We start from the raw sequence: 26,194 nt of genomic DNA on the forward strand, positions 1-26,194 counted from the left end.
ACAACTGATAGAATAGGTTAAGAAAACAGTTAAGCTAGCAGAGTCCAGCCTGCTTTTATTTGTAACAATAAACTGAATAGTTTGTGGAAGAAAGCGTAACCTTCCCGTGGTAAGAGTTTCACGTGTTACTTATTAGCTGGGATTTGCCAAGTGAGCATGGCTACTTTATAAATTACAGGTGGTTTCCCTTATCGCTGAAACCCAGAGTCTTCAGAGAGCTGAAGACAAAGGTTCAGTTTTCTTAAATGATACACATCAGTAATGCCTTCAGAAGGGAGATAACAGTAGCACTAATATTCACTATGAGTAACTGTTTATATTTAAAAACTATATCACTTTTTTTAAACAATGTAATAAAGCTCCCAAGACAAGCTATGAGTGGACACAACACTGAAGTGCATGGAGAGCGCAGTGCCTAATACCAGCCTTCACGAGCAAGGCATGAAGGTTTGATTATTTGTGTTTTCTGTGGGTTTAATTTATATATATATATTATATATATTAAGATTGTGACTACAAGTACTACTGGAGTTTTCAGAAAAACATTACATTTTAGTGCGCCTCGTTAAGTTTGTAGCTTTAATGACTTTAACATCCTACTGTTCAGAATTGCTAAAGAAAATGTATTTTCCGATTGAGGACTGATGAAGTCAGTCTGTTAAGCTAAACTCTCGTACTTGTTAAATGAGGAGAGCTAGGAGAGCTCTGCTTTTTGAAACGTGTGCGACTGAAACGTTGATTCTTTCTCGAACGCAAAGGGCACACAGCAATTCCGCCACAGTTTCTCCTCGCTGCAAACGACTGCACGTGATGCAGTGACATTCTTTAACAGGCAAGGACAGGCTCGAGGTGGAACCCACAGAAATAGCTTCGCCTGACGGGGTTTGAACGATGGAAGAGCGTAAGTTGGAGACCTCCTTCTGCTCCAAGCGGCTGTGAGAGGCCGCGGGGCTCCGGCCGCCCCTCAGGCGGGGCAGCGAAACGGCGCCCGGGGCACCCTGCGCGCTGTCCCCGGAGCCGCCTCCTATCGGCAGGGGGAGCCGGCGGGCTCCGAGGCCGGACCGGGCCCGCCTCTCCGGTGGGGGCTGAGCCTCCCTCGCTTCCTCCTGCCCTCCGTCCGTCCCTCACTCGCCTGCTCTTTCTCTCCGCCCTCCCTGCCGAGGCGCGCTGCTCACGGTCCTCACCAGAGCGCCGCCGCCCCTGCCGGCCCCGGGTGCCGCCGCCACACGACCCCCGCTGCCGCCGCCGCCGATTGCTGCTTGGCCCCCATGGAGGACTACCACAAGCCCGACCAGCAGACGCTGCAGGCCCTGAAGGACACGGCCAACCGGCTCCGCATCAGCTCCATCAAGGCCACGACCGCGGCCGGTTCGGGGTAAGCGGGGCGGGCGGGCTGAGCCCCGAAAGGGGCTGCTGAGGGTGGGCTGCTGGGGGCTCTCCCTTTCTCGCTCTGTTTTCCCGCACAACACTGAGCGGAGGGAGACGGAGCACCCCGCAGCGGGGACGGGCAGCCTCCACACAGGGCAGCTGCGGCCACATGCCCCGTGTGTCCCGCAGCCCGCGTGGCCGTGCCGGCGGGGGCTCCGCGGGATGCTCCGTCAGAAATGGCGGCGGCGGGCGAAGCGCGGAGCGGCCCCGACCCGGCCCCGCCCCGGGCGGCGGCGCTGTGTGCCGTGCCGAGCCGGTGCAGGACTGAGCACCAAAGAATTCTTGCCCCAGGCGCAAACGGTTTCTTTTCATTTCGTGCCCGTCAGTTGGAAGTAATTCTCCACAGAATTTTAAGTGAGCCCGAGTGGGATTATCTGTGAAATGCCCGCGGTCTCCAACGGGCGGTTTATTCAGGCCTCTGGTCAGGATTTAGCCGAGTCTGATCTGTGCAGATTCCAGGGTTATCCTTCCTTTGATCGTGCTTTACCTATGGAAAAAAATCTCTGCAGACAATCCACTTTGACTCATGTAAATTAAATCCATTTTTTTCTGCTTGAATAATGCATTTGAGTGGTTCCACGTAGAACGCAGGCCTTTTATATCCATCTTGTGGCAATTTCCTCCCTTTGGATGTCTTTGAAACTGGCTGTAGTGTGTGTTTTTCCTTTTTTTTTTCATATAGCTGAAGAATCTTTGGACGCTGAGGTTTCTGTGGAGAAAGGTGGCCTGGGAAACATTTCCAAGCTTTCTCTTTGAATTGCCTTACACTTTCCACTCTGTGTCCGGCATGGGCTGCCTCACGTGGCTCTTTCTCAAAGCATACAGAAACTGATTTTTACTCGTTCCTTTTCCATGCAGCAAGTGACAATACTGCTTTGGTTCTCTGTGTAAAATAGGGTGTTGGGGCATGAGGAGCCTCTCAGCCAGCTGTAGGAGTGGGTTTTTACCAATCAATAAAAGCTTGGTTGGTCCAGCCTGGAGAGAGAAGTGCAGGACACTCAACAATGCTCTTTGGAGCGTTGAATCAAATCAAGAATCAATGTACAGCAGATATATACAAGCCTATGTGAAATTACTGGTAAGAAAAATTGTGATGCATCTGATGAGTACAGCTGGGGCTTCAATCTTGCGTTCTACTATGTATTGTATGCAGGCCACAGATGTGTGTATTACTAGTTCTCTATCTACAGGTAAATTATCTCCGTGTAGTCTGGTGTGAAAATAAAGAAGGAGATGAGGATCATGCCACACCATTGGCTTTTCTTCTGTGATTCACAAAATTCAGAAATCTGGTATTAGCGCCATTTTCTCAGTGCTGATGAAGAAATGGTAAAAATAGCTTTGCTTGAGCTATTTATTCCTGTGTATTACAATACTGAGTACTCCTTGCACAGGGACATTTCATTAATCACTACAGCTTATTCTAGCTCTACTTAGAGTTGTGTAGAGTCTGAAATTATTACACACCCTGATAATGAGCAAGTTACAAAAGATGAGCTCTGGAGAGAAGATAATGCTGTCAAGTTATATGTTTTATTAATAAATGTAAGATTTGCTTACCAAGATGGTGTCATATCACGCCTAAAAGGAAAAGAACTTCAGAATCTGTTGGAGCATTAGGCAAATGACGTACATTTCTAAAGCAATTAAGCATTATGAATGTGTTTTCCAAAAACCTGAATGAGACAGTGAGCTTTGTTTAAAGTGCTAGCATAGTGTAAGAATGTAGACAGAGAAGTTTGAATGCAAGTTACGTTTAAATAGAGGCTTACTCTTAAAAGAAAAAAAAAAAAAAAAAGCCGTGTCATGCTTGCATTGACTTTTTCAAGGAAGCTAGTATTTGTTAAAGGTGTAGTTTGTAAAGTGACAGAAATACTTGCAATAGAAACACTTCAAATGAAAGAGAACCTGCTGACTTCTGTCACGGAAGTAATTTCTGTAAACTGTGGCATGTGTTGCAGGAAAAGTGGTTCAGTGGTTGGTAGGACAAGCCCGTTCTTGCAGTCTTTACCTTGTGTTTTATTAAAGAAAGTATAGCCTTTGTCAGGACAAGGGCTAAAATACCAGGAATCTGGTCCTTAAGATGCTCAAATATGTAATTTAGCTATGATGAGTCCCTTATTAGCTGTAGTGGAAAAATTCAGTAAACTGGAAACAAGTGCCTAAAATGCCTTAGGTGGGGAAAAAACTTGATTAATTAATTGTAAAGATTGAACATACTTGCTTTTGGGTGTGGCTGAGCTTTCCTTTTAGATAAGCAGTGCGGACATTTTGATCAAAACTGGTAGAGTCCCTTTGTAGCTAATGATAAACTTCTGTAGTTTTGAAACAGTGTCTGCTTCCTAGAATTAGATAGCTAAATTCTTGAAAGTGGAAGCTGCCAGAGTTTCTTAAGAAGCAATTAAATTTCATAACATGTGGGTATGATCACTTGTTGCAGATTTTCTTGCATATTTTATCTGTGTCATTTACTCAATATTCCGTTTTAAACGTTCTACTACAGTTCTCCTCAGATGAAATGACTAGGCATGTGTATGTGGAGGTAATATAAATTGATGTTAAATGGAAAAAGTTCTATTCTGTAATTATTTTACTCTTTATTTCTGTGGATCCAAAATTTCAGGGTTTTAATGTGTTTTTTTTTTTTTTTTGGTTTGGTTTCCTATAGAAGGGCTGTATTTCAAATTTAAGGAAGTTCTACGGTAGAAGCTATTGGGCAGAGAAATGTATTCATCAGACCATTGCCACAGAGTTCTAGGTTGTTGGTTAGTCGAGAATACATGTGAAAGATGGTGTGAGAATAGTGGTGATGAGTTGCTGTACTTTTTTTCCCCAGTATGAGTATGCCAAATACACTTGTTAGGCTTAACAAGGATTTTTAACAGAATTTGTTAGGAAAGTATGAATTAAAATTGGAGCAGTTGATCTAGTTAGTATGGCTATATTTAGCAAAATTATATAGCTGGTTTTAGTGATTTGTGGTCTCTGTTATGTCATTAAATTTTAGGTAACTTCTGTTAGTAGGAATTCATTTAATTAACTATTAGTTTTAACAAGTTTTTTTTTCTAATTTTCAGATCATTTATTAAATTTTCTACTTTTTTTTTCCACATGCTACCATTTTAGGTTGTTTAAAACTTTTTTTACCAAGACCAGGAGTTCATAGAAGTATGGTTAAGTATAAAGTTAATAAAATTCAAGGAATGAAGGCTTTAAACCAAGCATGTAAGGCTTATTGATTAACTCAAATACATAAATATTTACTAATATGTTTGAACCATGGTTTAAGCTAATTCTTGTGGTTCCTTGTGTGTGAGTACTTACTAAGGGATGGACACTAACCATAATTCATATTTTGCTAGTGTTCTGCATGTTTTTATTCTCTTATTATAGCACTGTTGGGGATGTTGGGAGGGAAGGTTTATTATGACCAGCAGAGAATACTGTCATTGAAGTTCTAGTGAAAGTGTTGTCTAATCCTAACATGCATGGTAAATGTACATGTGTAAAGAAAAATGAAGTGTGACTCTTTCATAGTAAAATTGTCCTGTATTACAAAAAGGGTCTAATATTTTAAAGAGTATCACGTTAAAGATGAAAAATAAATGTTGGCAGAAGAGAAAGTGGGGCGAGAGTGTTTTGGTCTCAAAGCTGGTGTTGGTTTCTGGAGCCATAACTCTCCTACTGTTCATCACTTTACTTTCCTGTACTTTAGAATGATCCTGTTTACACCAGTAAAATCTGGAAAAAAAATGCTACTTTCACATTAAATAAAGATTAAAAAACAAACAAAAAAACAAGTCTCTATGTTGCTTTAGAGTTCTATCCAAAGTAAGTGAAAACCCAAGGCTGAAAACCCTACTGAATAGGTCAAGTAGGGACCATCCCTTCAAGGTGAAAAGAATCACAGCAATCGTTATTTAACTTACAGTAACGTAGATTAAATAAAAATATTTGTATGCCCTTCTGATATACTTAAATGAAATATATACATTGTGTTGGAATAACTCAGTATTTGCCACGTGAAAAAAATTCATCATATAATTTATATCTATTGTTTGCTGCTGTATGGCATATCCCCTTCTGAAGGGGGCCAGTGTATTTCAGAGGCAAGCTACAGTTGAAGTATTCATTTGTGTTGCTGCTGCAAACTGTTGCAGAAGTTGTCCCAGATTGCTCAGTAGAAGAGAGACTGTCCAGCTATTTCTAAATCTTTGTTGATCCAGTTAGTTTGATTTTTCAAACTTATCTAGACGTAATTTGGAAAATGTTGGTCCTTCTTTTAGCCAAAGATTAACCAAATTGGTATTTTATAATGTGTATCTGGATGTTTATTATTTTTAATAACAAGCTGGAGACAGTAAATGTCTGTGTTCAGTGTCAATAGATGAAATGTGAGAGCTGTATTATTTAGTGCCTTCTCTAGAAGTCAAAATTCTGGTTCAAACACTTCTAACAGTGAAATAATGAATCATTTAAAAAAAAAAAAAAGTTTTTGTTATACAGTTCTAAACGTTCCAGAACATTTGAACCAAGTTAATCTTATGTTACCAGTTCCTGCCTGTGCAGTGAGGCCTGAACACATCATGATGCCACGTGTTTAATTCCTTCATTCAGCGAGTGGCCAAAGTACCTCTGCGTCAGGGTGAATTCCTGCCTTAGACAAGTCAGCAGGGTATGATTTGGGGCACAGGGTGTGTGCTGCTTCCCGTGCTCCCCGGTCACTGATTAGGGTGCTGTCCTTTGGCATGAAGAATGGAGAGCTCTAAAAGACGTCCTTGGTCCGTCACTGGCGTCTATCTTTAACATCCACTTTAACTAGATAACAAGGCTCCTTCGTCTTAAAGTGCAATTGTTTGGCGTTGGGGTAATGGTAGATGGGATGGGTTATCACAAATGCTTTAGGCTGTGTGTTTTAACGCTGAGGGGTAGAGGACTGGTAAAGTGGTGTTTTAAAGATGTGATCCTAAGAAAACAATAACGAGAAGTGGTAATCTTGGGTCTGTCTTGACTTGTAGCCACCCTACATCATGTTGCAGTGCAGCAGAGATTATGTCTGTGCTGTTCTTCCATACCATGAAGTACAAAGTGCAAGATCCCAGAAATGCCAGCAACGACCGTTTTGTTCTCTCAAAGGTAAAATCCTAACTGTTATGCTATATGGTTGCTAGTAAAGAGCTGTCTGTAAATCACATGGATCTGTCTTCCATGACTTGCACTTACTTATGCTTGCATCCACTGAGAAGTCTATTGCAAATGTTTGAGAGCTTGGAATGTGTTTACTACGGAAATATAAAAGTTGGTAGAGTTAAGTGGTAGTGTAACTCCAAAATCATTAAGTATCTCTGTACTGTGTCTTGGTTTGCCTGAATTTCACTATGTTAAGTTGTTCTGATATTAAATAATAAATGCTATCGTGTTGTCTATAAAACCTATGGGAAATTCAAGTCTGCTTTATCTTGGCATAGCTAATTTTCTCACTGGTAAGTCACAGTTAGCTTTTGTGCTACACTTGTTAAATGCAGCCATACTGTTATTAGTGCACTAATTGTCACACGTGTCACAGCGTGCACTAATTACTGTCAGCTCTTCAGGGAGTGTTGTGGGAAGTAGCTATGGTGGGTTAGTGAGTCACTTGCATTCCTGCTCTGCCAATATGGTGTTAAAGTCAGTAGTACTTCTGAAGCCACTCTAGTTCAGAGAACACATAAAGCACAACCCTGACTGCCCCTGAGTATTTCTTGTTGCCTTTTGCTTTGTGCCCTTGTGCATCACGGGGATGTTTTGATTGCGTGCCTTAAGGGCAGCTGAGGGGCCTTCAGGAAAGCTCCCAGTGGTGTACAGAGCAGCTGATGAAGTTCTCTCCTCAGTCAGAGCCCCGCACATGGTGGCTTGCAGTAATACTGCATAGCTGATGGTGTCTATCTGCTGTGTTGGTTATAACCGTTGCCACTTCTGACTGCCTTTCCAAATGAAGTAACTGGGTGAGAAGCCCATAGCTAATGCTGAGGAGCTAAAACAATAAGACAGGATAGCTTCATATCTGTTTTACCCCCTCAGATTAAGCAGGGTTTCTGCCCAGAGTTGCTAAATGGCTTCAAAGCTGTGCATGCTTCTGCTGACTCCTAATGGCTCTGTGGTGAAACGTGGCTGCTACGTTGTAGTTGTCAGATGGATCTAGCCACAGGGATCTGATTGTATAAAGCTTCAAATTTTGCTGATTGGCACGCCCTGCATCTTGCCTTGCACACTCGGATACTGGGGAAGTTTTAGTGGGATAACTCTCTCTCAGCCATCTGCTTACTGACTGAATGACCAGTGCTCTGTTCTTGAAAGTGCTACCTAAGCAAATTGAATCAATCAAGGTGTTTCATTTTGATATGAAAACTGATTTTTGCAATTGGACCCACATGACTGAGAGACTTCCTTATTCTTCAAAGTTAATTTCTTGAGGATGTCCTAAATGGCCCTTGAGTGCGGCATTCTCTGTACCTTAACTGCAGTCAGATATCTGGGCTACTTTAAGCATGGGCACTGAGCACATGGTAGCAAGCATCAGAGTGTACGTCGTATCGTAAAAATGGTTTAGAATTTGATTCCATTTTGGTGGACCCAAGAAGCTGATTATAGACCTTTTCTGCTTTGTAGACGTTTATCTTGTTAATAGGATATTGTGAAACTTGTTTGCTTAAAATTGGTGTTTCTCTCTAGGGTCATGCAGCACCAATTTTATATTCTGTTTGGGCAGAGGCCGGCTTTCTACAAGAAACAGATTTACTGAACTTGAGGAAAATTGATTCTGTCTTAGAAGGACACCCGGTACCAGTGAGTGCTTGTAACCTTTGATACAACATGGTGTTTTCTGTAAAAAAAAAAAATAAAAATAAAAATAAAAAAATATATATAAAAATATTTTGCTGCAACTCTTGGTTGCCAGCTACAGTGCAGGAAAGATAAAGATTTCCATGCACGTTTATGATGATACTTGTGACTTCACAATTGAATCAGGGTCTGGGCTCAAATGAGTGTGCAAAAATAACCTTTAGTATTCTAATAAACTTCTTCTGCAGTCCTGTATGGCAATATTTTCTGTTTAAAAAGGGTTGTATAAAATATGGCTCTTCTTGCTCTGTAAGAAGTTTTGAGGTATTTTAAGGGTTTATATCCAATTTGGTTGACTTTCCATTTCCAATCAGTTCTTTCAATTAATTTTTTTATTCAAAATTATCAGTTTTTAACTGTTGCCACCCCAGGCACAGTTTAGAAATCCCTGAGCTATAGGTAACACTCCCTCTCAGAGAAACTAGTTAGCCTGTGACACTGACCATTGATGTACGTGGATAGCTGGGAGAGGGGAAGAGGGTGAGGTATGGAGGGACTTGCACTATACTGTTATGGCTGAGATGCTGAATTTTGGTGTATGTTGAACCATCTCCTGCTTTTCTGTTTCTCGACTGTAAAATAATCATTGTCTTTTTATTATCAGAGACAAGTATTTACTGATGTGGCTACTGGATCCCTTGGGCAGGGTCTTGGTGCTGCATGTGGAATGGCATACACTGGCAAATTCTTTGACAGAGCCAGGTAATTCCATCTTCTTATTTCATCACTATAGGCATTCAGTGGGAATGTTTTGTGAAAAGAAATTTATATTTTTACTTTGGGGGGGAATGGAACGGGGAATCCTTTATTCTGTTTTTTTTTCTTTTCCCAAGTCTTAACTTAAGTCTTAACTTAATTCAGGTTTAAAATAGTAAAAATATCACCCTGATAATTATGAATCCATTGCTAGTGAAACTGGGAAAGATTTGGAGATTATCAAGAATTGGTGCATCTGCTTGTTCCTTTGTAACCTGACAGCAAGGTGATGTTCCTGCACAGAGAAGGCAGTAAGTTGCTGGAGCAGCCTCTAACTTCTAGAGAGTAACTGATAGCAATTTTGAGACTCGTATGCCTCCCCTTAGAGGAAAGAAATCAACTGGGGATGCATCTGTTCAAAGTCAGATGACAAATAATGGACAACATGAATCTGGATGAGGAACTGTTATGGTCAATCATAGTGTTACTGAATCATAAAGTAAGGCTTAAAAATGTTACCTGAAAACCACTTGACTCCATAGAGGCAAAAATGACTGCTTCTTGCCATTTGTTTTGTGGACAAGAAAAGTAGATGTCTAAAGGCAAATCGGTATGAGGAGGAAAGTAGCCTGATGTAGTTGATTTATTTTATGTGGACAGTTCTAGTACATTCAAACATAGGCTTCCCAGTTAATGTGCCCTACACTTCACTAGCTTGAAATCATTTGTGTGAAAGATGACTTGCTGATTTTAACTGAGTTTAGCAGATGCTACGTGTGGGGAAAAATTTAACCAGTGGTTACTTGATGGAAGAAAAAGGTGGTGTTGCATGCAGTAATGGGAAGAAGCTCGTGTGGACAGAGTTCAGACCTAGCTAAAGGAAGGTGGGGTTTGGATCAGAAGTCTGTATAGCTTAATGTCTAGTAAAAAAAAAAAATCACTAACAGCTATCTTGATTATTTGGTTTTTAAAAGATATCTTTGAAGCCTAACATACTATTCCATTTTAATTTTAATAAATAATAGCTTTGTCATCCAAAAAGAGAGTGAGAACAGAAGAAAAACTCAGGGCTGAATGCCGTAGAGGAGATCAGGCAGTAATCCTGCTGAGTTTCGCCTAAATAAAAAGCTTCAGTGTGTACACAAGTAGTCTACAAATAGTATCATTTGGTTTTCTGTTTCCTGAATTTGGTTATGTGACAGGTGTTAATATGTAGCTAAATTAATTCCCAATTTATAGTTTCCTGAAATGAAATTACTGGGTGACCTTCCAGGGAATATATACTAGGAATGAGGAAGCAGGCGGTTACCTTTCATGCCTTGTCAGTGGCCTTGTTGAGTCACAGTGACAATGTTTAATGGGCCAGTTCATTCAAGCCTTGCAATAGGAAGCTTAAAACCTAATTTTCTTAGAGAGAAAAGGTTGAAAAAGTATCTCTCATCTTAAACATTTTCTTGTGTGTAACAGCTCAGAAGTACTTTGATTTGTCTAAGGTTACATAAAGTTATCTGAGGTGAATCAATTGACCAATATTTGGAATAAACAAAAAACCTCTTGCCAGGAATCGTTAAGAGAGATTTTGCTTTTGATTTAGTTCTGCTTACATGTCAAACCATGTTTGTTTGTTTTTTTAAAATTTCTTTTTCCAGCTATCGAGTGTATTGTCTGCTTGGAGATGGAGAGTTATCTGAAGGCTCTGTTTGGGAGGCAATGGCCTTTGCTGGGTTTTACAAGCTTGATAATCTAGTTGCTATATTTGATGTTAACCGTCTTGGACAAAGTGACCCTGCACCTCTGCAGCATCATGTTGAAATCTACCAAAAACGTTGTGAGGCCTTTGGGTATGTGATTGGAAGAAGTTCAGTATACTCTTCCGTTTGAAACCACATTTTATTTGCCTTTTTTAGAATTTTTTAAATGCACTTTCAGCTCTAAAGGAAACCAACACCAAGAAAGATGGTCTTTCATGATTGCTGATACTAGTAGTCTGTATTTGTGCAGCAGGAACATTAGAAGTGTCAGAATTGTTGTTTAGAGGAAAAATACAAGGATTGCTTACTCAGACAAATTTGTTAGAGGATCTAGTTCTAATGACATTGAATACAGATATAACTATCTGTGACCACAGGTACTGTCTTAGCAACTAGATCAGAAAAATGGCATGAAAAATGTTTTTCCCAAGAGAATTCTTTGTATGGACTTTCATGTAGTTTAGAAATGTGTCTTTTTTTATACAAATGCAAAAATCCATGACAAAAAACAGTCAGATAAAATATCAACCATGCAAATTATGATGGAGCATTTTAATGGTTTTAATCAATTTTCATTGTTAGTTTTTTGATTGCTAGATGTGTAATTTGCTCTTGTATTTAAAAATGGGTTTTATTTTTGAAGAAATGTAGGATAACTTAATGGATTTTGCCAGTGAGTCATTTGGCCTTATTTAAAAAAAAAAAAAAGGAAAGGATATTTTATGGTCACAAATGAATGCTAGTTCACATTTCTGGCATATTTTGGGTCTCTTAAAAAGACACTGCATTGGAATGAAGTTAGTATTCATTATTGTTGCTAGCTACCAGAGGGAGTCATATGCTAACACCATTCAGAAACAGTTGATCTGTTTGTGTTCTTAGCTGGCATGCTATCATTGTTGATGGACACAGTGTGGAAGAACTTTGCAAAGCCTTTGGGCAGGCCAAACATCAGCCAACAGCTATAATTGCGAAGACTTTTAAAGGCAAAGGCATATCAGGTAATAAACCATCCACTGTTTTGTGTATAATACATGTACAGAGTACTGCAATAACGGTGCGATTGTTTAAAAAAATATATTGAAGTCTAACATCTCATAGATTTGAAATGGTTATCATCCTAGCACTTTTATCACTTGGTCATATTACAATGCATTCTGAAAAATCATAATTCTGTTCTTTTGGTTTTTCTTTTTTTTATAAAGGACATTAGATTGGCCCTTCATTAGAAGCAGGCAAAGATGTGACTCTGAGATCTTAACATCAGCCAGCTGTGTTAATTGGGCTTTTATAGATCTCCAGTTACAGAGTAGGATTTCCTCTGCCGTCAGCTGTACTTGTATGCAGAGACTACTGTGAGACAGAGAAGAGAGTAACTTGGTCACAGAAGCTCCATGCTCCCCGTTGCAGATAACGAGTCTGCTAGTTACCAGCCAGGCAGTATAAAATGCACAGGGAATGAGGGATGTTGCATTTCCAGTTTTGATAAAACTTCATGAGACGTGGTACATAAGGCATCTCGTCATACTGCAGGTTATTTCATATGATCTGATGCGTAATTTGACAGATAGAGGATACAGTATTTCAAAGAAATGATTTCATAGGTTAGCAGCTCTACATTTTGGAGTTCATGGGTCCTCTGAGATCCTTTCATAGTTTTCATGTGGTATGAGACTTAAGTAAATGTGATATTCCAGTGGACAAACGTTTATGCATTTGAGCAACAGTGTGTAAAAAGTCTTTCAAACTCTTTATACTTCTTAACAGCATTAGTGCTTAAAAAATGATTTTGGCTCTTGAAGGTGAGGAGATCTATGCCAGCTACAATAAAATGGACTCAATGCATGTTCAACCTGTCAGACATCACCATGATTCTGTTCAGCTACAGGGTTTAGCAGCACAGCGTGGATTCCTCTTTCTGATCAGCTAAAAATTATTAATAACAAGAGTGAATCTCTTCCATCCTTTTCATTAAGCAAGCAAGCAAAACTTGTTCCTAGTCACTTAGTGAAAAGCTTATCAGCCAGAGAGGTGATTTTGCTGTTAGTGCTAGGTGCACAAACGTAGGAGTCAGCAGAAGCTATTAAAGCTGTAAATCTGCAGGGCTTGTTTGAATTAGACAGCTTGGTTAATTGTTGTTTGAAACTTAGTTTTTGTAGTACTAACTGCTACAATTTCATGTTAACTGTTCACGTTGACGTAGAACTGTTCTTGCTATGTTTATGGACTGGATATTTTAGGTACCAATTTGAAAAATAGTTTCACTAGAAGACACTGAAAGTTTGTTGTCTTGAATGGTCACTAGTCTGGAAAGTTTGGAATTTGACTCTCTGATGTGTTTGAACATGTTTTTATTAATGCAGTTGAATACTATTGTAACTGCTTACGGTAGGAATAATAAAGAAATTCTTTTTTTGGAAACGATATTAGTGTCATAGTCCATTGCTCTTTTATCATGGTAAAATCTGCAACTAAAAGATTAAATATTTTTCTTATTTGTAATAAAATGTGCAGGTGTTGAAGATAAGGAAAGCTGGCATGGAAAACCACTTCCAAAAAACATGGCTGAACAAGTAATTCTGGAAATAGATGAGAAAATCCAAAACAAGAAAAAACTTTCTCCTGCTCTCCCAGAAGAAGACGCACCTGTAGTAAATATTAGAAACATTAAGATGCCATCTCCACCAAGTTACAAAGTGGGAGAAAAGGTACTCCCTTCTTAAAGTTTGACAGATGTCTGAAGCATAAGACTGTTTAGTGGGTGGCAAGAGGATTTGTTTCCCATGGTATCCTTTGCCATGATTTCTACTAGTCAAATCTTCCTGTACAGTTTTTAGTATCCTGGTAAATACCTGCCTCTGTGGTATGACACACAAATGTTCTACTTGCCAGGTATTGAAAGGATATATTAAAACAGAAAGATTCAAATCACTCTGTAAATTTGTGATCATTGTCAGTTATCCTAACTATTTTATGTGTAAATAAAATTAAAGAAGCACTGCAAGGTTCATTGAATCTCCCTGGTTGGAAAGCGGGAGCAAAAATATTGGTTTGTTGATTTTTGTAGACCTGGTTGATAGAGAGCTATCCGGGTAAGGTTTTCAAAAATTTCTACCTGGACTGGTAGGGAGTTGCTGGTTTCAACATAGATACGTGTCCTCATGCTTCACTATTTTCCTTTTTTTGTTTACTCTCCCATGGCACGCTTCTCACATGTAGTTATAATAGTGTTAACACTTAAAATTAGTTTTTTTTTTTTTTAATTTTATGTGCATACATTCAAGGAAAGATGAGAGAAATGAGTAAACAAAAGCTTCTAAAACCAGGAATGTGTAACAGTACTACTATACTTTTCTTTTCCTAGTGGGCTACCCGCAAAGCTTATGGTGTTGCACTTGCAAAACTGGGCCATGCTAATGATCGAGTGATTGCTTTGGATGGAGACACAAAGAACTCTACTTTCTCAGAGCTTTTCAAGAAAGATCATCCCAGTCGCTACATTGAATGCTACATTGCTGAACAGAACATGGTAACTGGTCTCTTGTTTTCACGAAGTACTGCTATTACACAGCAGGATCTCGAACCATTTAGTCTGACTCTTCAGAAAGTGAGGTTTCAGTCTTTTCACATGTGTGTTCATGGATACTAAATTTTACTTAATGCTTATGGAAAACCTAGGCTGTGGCAGAAGCTTACAAATGTAATACAAAAGGAGTGCTTCTAATCAGCCTAAGTCTTCCTTTATCTTATTTTTGTGGTCACGCTGTCTGCAATTCAGCAGAGTGCATGGAGATAGCAACATGTAAATGATAGTAATATTTCCTGCAGTGTGATTTGCAGAGGGTCAATTCAGAAGAGACTTTCTAGGCTTTTTTTTCTTCACAGGAAATGGAATACCACAACACAACATGACAGTGAGCTCTATGCTAGACTGGGGTATGAAGGTGAGGACAGAGAAATAGTTAATAAAAGTTGGCCTCATGGCATTTGTACAGAAAGGACTAAAATTTGATAATTTATCTGTTGGACTGAGTCAGTCAGTTGCCTCTATATGGTTCACTGAAGCAAATGAAATTAGAGACATAAATTCAGGCAGAAATGGGTTGCTGTCTTTAATGATTTATAACTCAAGAACCCGGGGACTGTCTCTTGCAGATTTTATGCTAGGACAATTTCATGAGCGTGAGTCAGGCATTTTGTATTTACATCAGGCTGAGAAAAATCTGGCCATGAAGGAACATGTGTAAAATAAATGCATGGGGTAACTGTAGAAATAAATGACTTAATAACCTGGTTCTACTTTCCATCCTGCTGATGAAGGGTCCTTCTAGTAAACACCAATCCAAGTGATATGGGTGAATCCATTCCCCATTTAATAATGATATTTTTTATCTGCTGGAGATAGTCAATACCATGTATTTTGGACCGGAAGCGTAAGTCCTTGATCCAGAAGAACAGGGAGGAGGATGGAAAAGTTTTAAAACTCTGAATGGCTGCTTGCTGCAGATGAAGAAAAGAAGCTGCTGCCAGTAAGGATCAACAATACCAGATAGCAACTAAGTCAAGGAGTAGAAACACTGCAGAATAGATGCTGAGAGAGTGAGTTGCTTCTCTTTCCTTTTTGGAAAGGCCAGTGATTAGGAGCAGAACAGAAGAGAGTTTTTTAAAGTGCATTGAGGGCTTCTTGCTAAAGTCCCATGGATGATCTCTTGGAAACTGTGATAAATGAGGAATTCACTGTTCCTGTACAATCTCCCTCTTTTCAGGTGAGCATTGCAGTTGGTTGTGCCACACGTGACAGAACTGTTGCTTTCGCCAGCACCTTTGCGACCTTCTTCACACGGGCATTCGACCAGATCCGTATGGCTGCCATCTCTGAGAGTAACATCAACCTCTGTGGGTCACACTGCGGTGTTTCTATTGGTAAGGGCAGCCTGGAGTTACTTGCTAGTGCTTCCCATTCATTTAATGATGTGTCTAGTGGTCAAAGCTGAGTGCTAAAGCTTTTTTAAAGATTCATCATTCATAAAGCTAGCAGTAGAGCCATTTTTGAGAAGTAGTAATATTTGTAATTTTATATCAAGCACAATGCTGCATTTGGAAAGAATGAGAAATTTCAAGCCTGCCTCAGCTTGTCTTTTTTTCCTCTTCTATCAGCTTGGCTTGGTAAAAGTAGGACTTTTCCCTACAAGCCTGAAGTGTAAAGTGATACAAAGGAGTTGGCTGAAAGCAAGGAGCTTTGGTTCCTTTCCGTCTTCGCAGTGGACTTCCTCTGTGATGGGAATAGTCTCATGGTTACACCTCATTCCCAGTTCCTAAAACAAGAAACTAATGGTACTTGTTTTTGCACAGATAGTCTTGCCCTCAGATCTCAAAACGCTTTACAAAAATAAATATTTTTGTTTTATTCTGCCTTTTAACATCACCAGTTTTAAATATTGCTTCAATCTATCTCGGTATTTCTTAATACTGGAGCAGCAAATGTATTTATTTAAAAAAAAAAAAAAGTAAAAACATTCCAAAAAAACAGAACTTAAAATGCTAATAAAACAGGAACCGTGAATCTGTTATGTAATTCAGGAAATTGGCGTTACCTTCTCTGGTCTTTGCCTTCCCGTCATAACTGCTAAATGCATGTTAGGTCATGTTAGGGTTTGCTTTTGGTTTGATGACAGGAGGGCTTTTCCTTTTTTCTTTTTTTTTTTTTTTTTTTTAAATGAAACCTGTAAAGATCACCCATGAAAATAATACCAGACTTGCAAACCAAGAAGGAAAATGCCAATAAACGTTCATGCTTGAAATATTACAAGATATTCGTGGAGAAAAAGAAAGAGGGAGAGAGCTACTGAGGGTGGTGTTCTTTGCATACATCCATTTTGCAGTTGATTTAATGGTTTTGGCTAGCAGTATGGCTTGCACGAGGGGTGGTTTTGCTGTTTTTGTTTGTTCGTTTGAAGCAAATTTGTTAGCCTGGCCTGTAATATTGGTAAAGCTATACAGATTTAAAGATGCTATTTATGTATGTAGTCTCATCCAGAACTTCAAGCTTGACTTGCAGTGGTGTAGAGTATGCTTTAGTGGAGGAAGCTGTAAGTAGAGTATATCAGATTATGGCTTCTATATGTCATTAAGGGAGGGATTCTATTACAAGCCTCTTTCTTTTTAAAATCAGTCCTCCGACCTCTTCACAGTCAAGTTCAATCCAGTTTAAGTCTTTTAAGCAGCAAAGGGAGTTGGTGCACAAGCCAATTAGCTTCGGTCTTTCTTCATTTAAGAAGATGAAACTGCTTTGGGATACCTGGATTGTCTCCTAGAACTACACTTCCAACTTCAATGTTTGAAATGTTTTGCTGGGAGCTGTGATTGGAAAGTGCACACTTAAATTTATAAAGCTGTTTGAGTTACAAACCTGATTTTGGCCTCAACTCCAGCTTCCAAAAACCTAAAGTGTTGCAATGGAATTCTAAAAGACAATACTACAGTGAAATCTTTTAACTGTTAGAAAATTCAATTTTAAATGGAAGGGTATGAGTTAAGTGTAATTCCTATTAGAACTTCAGGCCTGCATGGATTTCAGGATCCTAACTGGATCTGTGGTGAAAATTGAAGTTTTATGTATGCAGTTCTGGGGCTTTTGCTGCTTTGAAATTTGGACCCATGAAATTCATGAGAGAGAACTACCACAACGACCTTAACAAAAAAAACTCATTTAGACAGCCAGCTTTACATTCTAGTCGTTTGATACTGTTCATAGTAAGCGCTCAGGTTTTGCTTAAGCTGTAAATACAGGTTTTGAGGATATAATTGAAAATTTATTCTTTTTTGATCTGCATTACTCTCAAAATTATTAAATTGGGATTTCTGTCAAGATGTACGTGGGGCAGAACTCAACTTAGTGCTAGTTTGTGAATTACTGGTATGAACTGTGAATGCTATTATTATTGGCACTGTAATAGCAAAAGTGGAACAGACAAGCATGAGTGGAGTGTTCTCCTTATTTTGGGTAAGGTTCTGATTCAGGTACCTGTTCATTTTGTTCTTCGTAATTTCACTTTTTTTCTACGTATGCATTTAAATCCATTTCAGGAAAGAAAAATCCCCCTGAATTCCAATTCGTTTGGTCAGAGTGCATTCAGGGACTGTGATGTCAGAGACACTTTTTTTGTGACTGAACGATGAGACTTTTTTTTTCTGGTTCATGCGTACTTTATTAGTATTATATAGTGTCAGAGTTCAGTGACTGATTTCCTTAACATCTTTGAAGCTCTTCAGAGTTTTGTGCTACTCTTGTTAAAATTCTCTCCTCTTTCCTCATGAACTCGTCCTTCTTGAGTAACAGGTAGTGGGCGCATGTGGGAAGGCTTTTTGCCCTGCTTCTGCTTTGCAGGCTGTGACATGACTGGATTCAGAACTCTGCATGGTTACTTTGGAACAGTGCCATTCCCAAAGCACCCTTACATAAGGCCCCTGGGAGGGGGTTGTGGTGGTTGTTCCTTTAAGGGAATTGATGGCATCCAGCATGCTCTGGCTAACAATCTTTGTCATAGATCTGCAATTCAAGCCATAAGATGCTTGAATGGTTCAACAACACAGGCACCTTGTTGCTCTTCCAAAAGACTTTCTAAAGTATTAAAATATACGTACCCTTCATTTAATCTTGATGTAAGCCTAAGAATTTGAGCGTAGTTGTAGCAAGTGGACTCTCCCTTTCTGATGGAACACATGCAGTTCTCCTTTCACATTTCCAGCAGATGAAATCTAGAGTAACATTACTGACAATTGCAAATTTTGCTTGTAAGGCTTCGGTACATGTAAATCTGAAGATACTTAGATATCCTGTGACCCTCTTTCTATATCTGTATCCTTCTTATTTTGGTTGTCTGCCCTTTGTGTTGTTTTATTGTTGCACTTTATTTTCCATTTTTTCTTTATAACCCCAGTTCTCTTTCTTTTTAGTATTTCTATATTTACTGTTTAGACGGTTCCAGGTTTAAGGAGAAGATGATTCTTTTCTCAAGCAGGTAGACTTGCATGTCCTGTGTGTGCCTGATTTTATTTTTACATACACATGTATAGTCCTGGTTTGCACTGAACCTCATATTGAGTGATTGTCAAACTGCACTTATCTTTCTGTAACCTTGGTTTAATTGTTTTTAGGTGAGGATGGGCCCTCTCAGATGGGACTGGAGGATCTGTCCATGTTCCGAGCTGTTCCCAATGCTACTGTCTTTTACCCTAGTGATGCTGTAGCCACTGAAAAAGCAGTGGAAATAGCTGCCAACACCAAGGTTTGCATCAGAGTATTTGAGCCAGAGAATAATATTTTATCTGTACTTTCTTGTTGCTGCTGGTGTTTTTTTTCCACTTCTCTGTCCATTTAAATTGCTTCAAAGGCTCCAGCGTGGCAGTGGGATGTTTTCTTTTTATGGAAAGCTGCAAACATTCTGCTCAGGCTAGTTCTGAATGAACAGTGTGGAATGCTGTGGGCCATATCTGGGGAGATGTAAATGATTACACAGTGATTGCAGCTTGGGTCTAAATTGGCTCAGAAATAAGGGCAAGCGTTAACTCATGTTGGTCTTTAGCAAACTTAGAAATTGTACACTCCTAGAAAGATATCTCTGGCATCAAAACTGAAGCTGGTTATGGAAAGATAAATTTGTCTTGGGGATTTTGATCATCAAGTGCCTATACATGAAAGCTCAGGAGTCAGGTCCTCTACTGGTATCTCACACTCAACACTTCTGGAGCTGTTGAGAACTGGTACTGACACTAGTTGACAATCTCACTGGTCATCTTTTTCTCCTTTGATAACGATGGATTGTAGTTAAACTGGGAGATGGCTGAAGAGGACTAGGACTAACAGTTCCTCTATGGCCATGGCTGGGTGTCTGATTTCTCTTATTTAATTCAGCTAATTTGTCATAGTAATGCTCAAACATCATTGGTAGCACCGGGTCAGATCTCCTTGATTGGTACTTCTCTTGGCTTCCACAGCAATTTACCTTGAGCAAGGAATCTGAAAAATTTCAGTCATGCTGGTACAGCTTTTAAGGGGAGAAGTGTGGAAATGTGATATGTAACAAATGTGTTGAGTGGGCTGTGGAAAAAAAGATGAGTGGAAAAAAAAGGTAAAGGATTGTAAAGCAGTATGAGGGAGAGATTAGATTCAAGTAGTAGTTTGTTACTTCCTTTTGGAAGGACATCTGAGCATTAACTAACGGAAAGTATATTTCCTTGCTTTCAGATGAGCATTTCTTCCTTTGCTTTAAAGCTGCTAGAGTAAAATATGCACGTGTATGGAAAAGATCTCAGATTCTAATTAACTCAAGTAGGATTCTCCATTTCCACAAGAGAACAGAAAATAAATTAAGATCTTTGAATCAGAAGACAGTAAGTTACTGGCATGTTCTAAGAAGAGGTGAGGGAAAACTGAAGGGTGAAGAACAGACAATTAGGAAAAGTCATTTTGCTGCATTTTTTTTTCATTCAGAATGTCAGTGCCTTTCTGTTTTTATAACTCATGCTTTCTTTGGAAACAGGGCATTTGTTTCATAAGAACTAGTCGTCCTGAAAATCCTGTCATTTACAACAACAATGAGGACTTCCATATTGGACAGGCAAAGGTAAATATTGTCTAGGGAATCAGAAAATGAGAAAAAAATATGCCGAGTTCTTTTCTGTAAAAACCTCTTTCCCTCTAAAGCATTCTAAAGCCAAAGATTTGATCTCTTAATAAAATTTCCAGAAATGGTAAAAACAAAAAGACTTATAAAAAATGCATGGAAACATTTTCTTGTAGGTGGTCCTGAAGAGTAAGGATGACCAAGTGACTGTGATAGGAGCAGGAGTCACGCTGCATGAGGCTCTGGCTGCAGCAGAGCAGCTGAGAAAAGGTGACCTTTTTTTTTTTTTTCATCATTTACTACAGCAAAGAAATCAATACTGGTCAACCTAACTGCTCACCCTTTGTACCAGTTAAATATCAACTATCAAAATGTTACAGACAGCTGGTCACCAGCTAGCTGATAAAGTGCAACGTGGTGTATATATATGCCAATCTCGCCTAATGGAGTAGGTTTTAGTTAGCTTAGCAGCATTAGTAGCTATGAAAGTTGCTGGACTGGTCAGATCAAAGGTCTCCTTAAAATTGCTATCCTGTCTGAATGCACTCTTAGGCAGAATCTTGAAGAAGTGTATAAGAAGCAGGAGTGGTCTCTGCTGGGTGTGCTAGTGCACCAACATGATTGAATGCAATCAGACTGGGACCAGTTAACGCGCAGCTTGCCAGCTGAGCCACAGCAACGGTATGTGCTCTCACACAGTGCTGTTGATACAGAGCGCATATGTGTAGATACAGTTCACTGCTAACTTGATTTTTTGAATGAATGTATCAACATTTAGCTAGAGTGGGAGGTGAAGATCCTGTGATAGTGCTCAAATACACTGACATTATCTGACAAAGAAAATTAAAATCCTTAAGTGAAATAAGAAGAGAAAGAAACCATGAAAATCCACCTGTGAGTCAGTGGCCTATGCCCAGGAAGAGGTTACAAATAGTAAGAGATAATACAGTTAATGCTGCCTTTGGCTTAGGGGTAGCTTTGTATTTGTACAGATATTGTCATGTCCTTGAACCACCAGGCTTACAACACTTTGAAAGTTTTATGTTTAGAACTGTTATTCTGCTGCATTTTCCATGCTTTGCAACGCACTGCTGACCATGAAATCTCTGACAATGGAGAGATACTCCCTTACTGTAGAGGCAGCATCTAATGCCTAAAATACAGTGTCTACAAAAGAGCCTTCAGTCACAAAACTGTCACCATAGTGTAGCAGAGGGTTTCTGTGTGCTACATCAGTTCCTGGATGTTGAAGTAGCTTCTTGGAGTGGCTGCTGAACAGTTGGCCAGGCCTCAGACTTCCTTAGGTTAGTAAGAGTCAATTTAGTGATTGCTGTTGTGTATGCAACTTCAATGAGTAATCTGGCCTGCCTGTCAGAGCAGGACCAATGCTGATTTTTATGCTAATTCTAAGGGCCCTGTAATCAGGGCTGGGGCAGCTCAAACAAGTATATCTGTGAGGTGGGCAGCCTGCAAGGGAGAATTCAGAATGCTTACAGATTGAAAAGGCAGGAAGAAGTTTTGTCTGGCTTGACAGTAAAATTAAAGGTAAAATAAAGGTCTGGAGGAAAAAAAAAATGCGACAGTCTGAATAAGAAGGATTTTGTGGTGGATGGATCCTGCTCTTACATTTGGGAAGGCCGGTTCAGTTACTGCTTTGCTAACAGGCACTCATATTGACCTTGACTTGCTTATCCAAGGCCTTTCTGGCTCTGTTTGATCTGTGGAATAGTTGGATATTTCTTTCTTGATGGTCCTTGTGAGATAGCATACATAGAAAGATGAGGGTTGGTTGGGTTCTGTCAGGCAAGCCATTAGTACAAATACCTGGGAGTTAGTGTAGGGAGCTTTCAGAATAGCTCTAGAAGATTGCAGGGGCTGCCTGTGTTGCTTTTGTTGTCTTACATAGTCCAAGGACAAATTGCAAATAACTTAATTGTATTATTGCAGAAAAAATCTTCATCCGTGTGATTGACCCCTTCACTATAAAGCCCCTGGATAAGAAGACAATACTTGAAAATGCAAGAGCGACCAAAGGCAGAATCATCACTGTTGAGGACCATTACCATGAAGGTGAGCTGGGTCCTAGAGGTCACAGCGCACACCGCAGGCCCTGAGGGGTTTGAAGTTCACAGCTTCTCCTGATGAAAGAGAGAAGTATGAGGCCCGCTGCTGTGGTTCATTCAGTTAAAACGAGAGGTTTTAGCCTTTTTTCATTGCTGTATGGTGACAGGGCTGAACACTTCCTAAGGTAATGGGTTAATCAGAATTGCATTTATGGTTTACTTAGCTTTGTGTGTCCTTCTGTACACATGATGCAAGTGAAGTCTTGATTCCTTTGTTCCCAGTGAGAGTGTAAATTCCTGCTGCGGTGCAGTGACTGCACAGAACAGCCTCAGAATACCTTTTACAGCAGCTGTTCTGCAGGATATTAAACTGTGAGAGAGAGACCTTTGCTACGCGCATTTCTTAAGCTTTCCCTTTGTCCAATAGCTTGATTCCAGCTGTTTGTTTTTTTTGTTTTTTTGTTTTTTGAAATCAGATGGTTTAGTCAGTTTCAGCAGCCACTGGGAGAAATTTCTCTCTTGCTCCTCCACCACTGTAAAAGAACAGATCAGAGCCTGTGAAGAACCAGAGCATTGTGCGTCCTTGCTGGAGTTGTTTTGTTCCTGCATTGCAAACGGCCTGCAGGCTAGTTCAGAATCTGTCACTGGCATATGGTAGTGTCCTTAACCTGAGAGTAAAAAGTGCACGTATGCATGCAAGGAGATGATTCCCAAATAACCTTCAGATAAAAAGCTGCTTGGGAGAAGCAGAGTAGTCTCTATAAGACTCCCTCAGCTTCTGTACTGGGTTCTTATTTGCACGAGTAAAACAGTTTTTTCCACTTCTGATGATCTCTGTGAGGATTCTGCAGGACCTTGGTTTAAGAGTTGATCATCTGCTTGGGAGCTGATTGTTCAGCTGCTCTGCTGCCTCTTGCTCTCTGACATGACTTTGTACACAGGTTTTCAGGGGTCTGCCTGTGCACACATGTCCTGTGAGGGTGAGCCTGCATGCAGATGGAGAACAGCTGTTGTGAACAGCATGTCAGGCTTCCCCCTCTTGGGGGAGCTAAAGAAATTAGGGGGGGAAAAAGAGCATTAGTAGATACTGAAGATATTTACTAATAGATATTAGGAGAACGTTATCCTACTTCAAGGTGAGTACCTCTCTTGCCATGTCTCTGAAGTGAGCTGGTATTTCCATAAGCACTAATTACGCCATACTTCTGTTCCAGATCATAGAGGGTAATTGTGTTACCAAGTCTCATCAATTCTAGCTTATCTTTCAACTCTTAATGAATATTTTACTGCAGATTTGCAAAATGGCAAAATCCCATTGAGGTGATGAACCTGTGATTTACACTGGCACAGTTTTCTATATATGATGCAATCAAGGAAGGTCAGGTGTACACGCATCACAAGCCTGAATGCATTGCAAGCCCACATCACGCTGATCTTAGCAGCTGTGGGTGCCTCTGGCTGGAGGCTAAGTTTGGTTAAAGCACAGCGTGCACATAGCTGGGACAAGCCCTTGTGTGTTCCTGGGTACACCCTAACCGTAATGCAGCCCCAGGATGTCTCTCCTGCCAGGTTTTGGAGCACATGCTGTTGACAGCAGCCCTGTGCATTCTTCTTCGCTAGTATTCCTGCTTCCAACACCTCCCCTGCTGCCACACAGTTCCCCATTGCACCCTTTGTCGTTTTGACTGACAGTGGTTCAGTCTGAACTGAGCTCTAAGCAAAGGTTGTGAGTGTATTTATTACACAACTCAGCTGTCTAGTGGCATGTACAGGCATTATGGAAAGATGAAGCACGTAAATGTGGTTGAGCTTGGTGGGAATGAAGACTTTCAGCACATCAGGTATATTTGTAAATGCTCCCCAGTCTAAATACATTTTAAACCTGGCCCTCAGTTGGCTGATGCTGAAGTGGTCAGGGATTCCTGACCCTATGCCCATTAGAGGTATATTTCTTACTGCCAATTGGTAAGTACTTCAGAAATGTTAGGCTGGTTGTCCTTGGAACGTCTTTAATGTACAGAATTGGTTTTGTTTCATAACTGGAGGACTTGGATAGATATTGTGACTGATGTTTCTCATAAGCATATGAAGTGGGGATTTAACTTGTGTAGACCTGATCATATTTAAACTTCTAAATGTCTTTAAAATTTTATTTACTTGACCATGGGCTCAAGAGAAAATGTGTTAGAGTAGGCTATTGAACTTCCTTCTCTGATTGTCTGACAGGTATCCTAGCCCCATTTCTTCTGTCTAGATCCTCTTGGTACCAGTCTGCCCTCCAAGAGAGCAATAACAGCACTGAGCTTGTAAACAGAAAGACACACAAAAAAAGTGATCTCTGATCTTCTGGTTTTGATTTAAAAGCAATCTATATGTTGCCCGTTGAAGCATACAGAGCTGTGTCCTTTTTGACTTTTTTTCATAGGTGGCATTGGAGAAGCGGTGTGCGCTGCAGTAGTGGGTGAGCCTGGTATCACAGTCAACCGCCTGGCTGTATCTCACGTACCACGAAGTGGAAAGTCAGCTGAGCTCCTGAAGATGTTTGGCATTGACAAAGATGCCATTGTGCAAGCTGTGAAGGTGGCAGTGTCCAAATCAAAAAATGCGGAGTAGTTTGAAGCATCTTGTGCTGTGTTACACAAAAGCAGTGTTCAGAGAAGTACTGTAAGTTTAAGGCAGGCAAAGGTGCTTTATGTAGAGTTCTAATAAAAATACCAGCTTAAAAAAAGTTCTGTATTCCAATATGTTTTTTCCCGTGGGATTTCTCCAGTGTGGTTAAAATCGCAATATCTTAAGCTGCTAAAAGCTTCCGGTTATTTAACAAATGGTGGGCAACAGCCCTTTGTGTACCTGCTGCACAGCAGCAGGGTTTTCTGCTCTGCTAACCTCTCCTCTGGGAGCTCTGGGGTGGGAAATGGTTGTGTGTTCACTGACCATCTAAGTGGGCTGTGCTTCAGCAGGGAAATTGAGTAGTGGGCGTAGTAGCCTATAGTGAATCAAGTAACTTTTTTCTTTTTTTTTTTTTGAATTTACTACTGAAGATTAAAATCCTGTCGAAGAGAGTTGGGCAGAAGGACATAATTCTTCCCTTGCTGCCAGGAGAGTTCGCCAGCCCCTCTTCTGGATAGAAATGTTATTCATTGGATGATGAAAAGTAGGAACATGTATTGCAGCAGGAAGGTGACTAGTACCTTTTCTTTGACTTCTCCTCTCTGCATTGCCCTGCAAACATTTAGAAGAGAAGGAAGGACCCTGAGTGCTGGATAATGGGAGCCTAGTAGAGGGAGATGTACCTGGTCCTGGGGAGCCAACAGAGGGAGGTAGAGGCCCAGCAGAGCTGTAGAATTGAGTGATGAGCTGTGGGCTCAGGAAGGACTTGCTGGACTTGAAGAGTTGTAGCTGACACGAGCACAAGCTCTGCTAAGGAGTTTGAAACTCTTCATAGAATGCGTATCATGTTTTTGAGTGTTTAGCAGTGTTGCAGCAAGGGCGATAGAGGAGACCAGAATGACAGCATCCTCTTTGGGCAAGAGGCAGAAATGCATTAAATGCTGAGGTGGACTTGAGAAGGAGGATCTGAAAGAACATCAGGAAATTCCCAGGTACCAAAGAGGATGCGATGAAACATGTAAGTTGCTTTTTCCATAGATCTAATTTCTCTCACGTGATCTGCTTTATGTTGTGGGTAGCTGTCCATCCCACATGATGGGGTCCACTGTCATTTTAAAGTATTTTTCCACTTCTACTT

At 40.2% G+C, this 26,194-nt stretch overlaps 1 protein-coding gene across 3 annotated transcripts; it reads left to right on the forward strand.

The window, feature by feature from the left end:
* Nucleotides 1–845: 845 nt before the first annotated feature.
* Nucleotides 846–25,165, forward strand: TKT (transketolase). 3 transcript variants are annotated; one of them, XM_040569139.1, is made up of 14 exons: nucleotides 846–1,375; nucleotides 6,447–6,564; nucleotides 8,140–8,253; nucleotides 8,915–9,012; nucleotides 10,656–10,847; nucleotides 11,640–11,758; nucleotides 13,272–13,465; nucleotides 14,122–14,286; nucleotides 15,524–15,680; nucleotides 18,915–19,045; nucleotides 20,300–20,383; nucleotides 20,560–20,653; nucleotides 22,331–22,453; nucleotides 24,872–25,165. In XM_040569139.1, exons 1-14 carry the CDS (start codon nucleotides 1,269–1,271, stop codon nucleotides 25,057–25,059), a joined length of 1,884 nt encoding a protein of 627 aa, XP_040425073.1. In that variant the 5' UTR covers nucleotides 846–1,268; the 3' UTR covers nucleotides 25,060–25,165. The 3 variants fall into 3 exon arrangements, with proteins under 3 accessions (XP_040425073.1, XP_040425074.1, XP_040425075.1); XM_040569141.1 differs by lacking the exon at nucleotides 846–1,375 and adding an exon at nucleotides 4,577–4,596; XM_040569140.1 differs by lacking the exon at nucleotides 8,140–8,253 and having other exon boundaries at nucleotides 1,078–1,375.
* Nucleotides 25,166–26,194: the final 1,029 nt, after the last annotated feature.

This window comes from Cygnus olor, chromosome 10 (genome assembly GCF_009769625.2).
Source record: "Cygnus olor isolate bCygOlo1 chromosome 10, bCygOlo1.pri.v2, whole genome shotgun sequence".
Lineage (NCBI taxonomy): Eukaryota > Metazoa > Chordata > Aves > Anseriformes > Anatidae > Cygnus > Cygnus olor.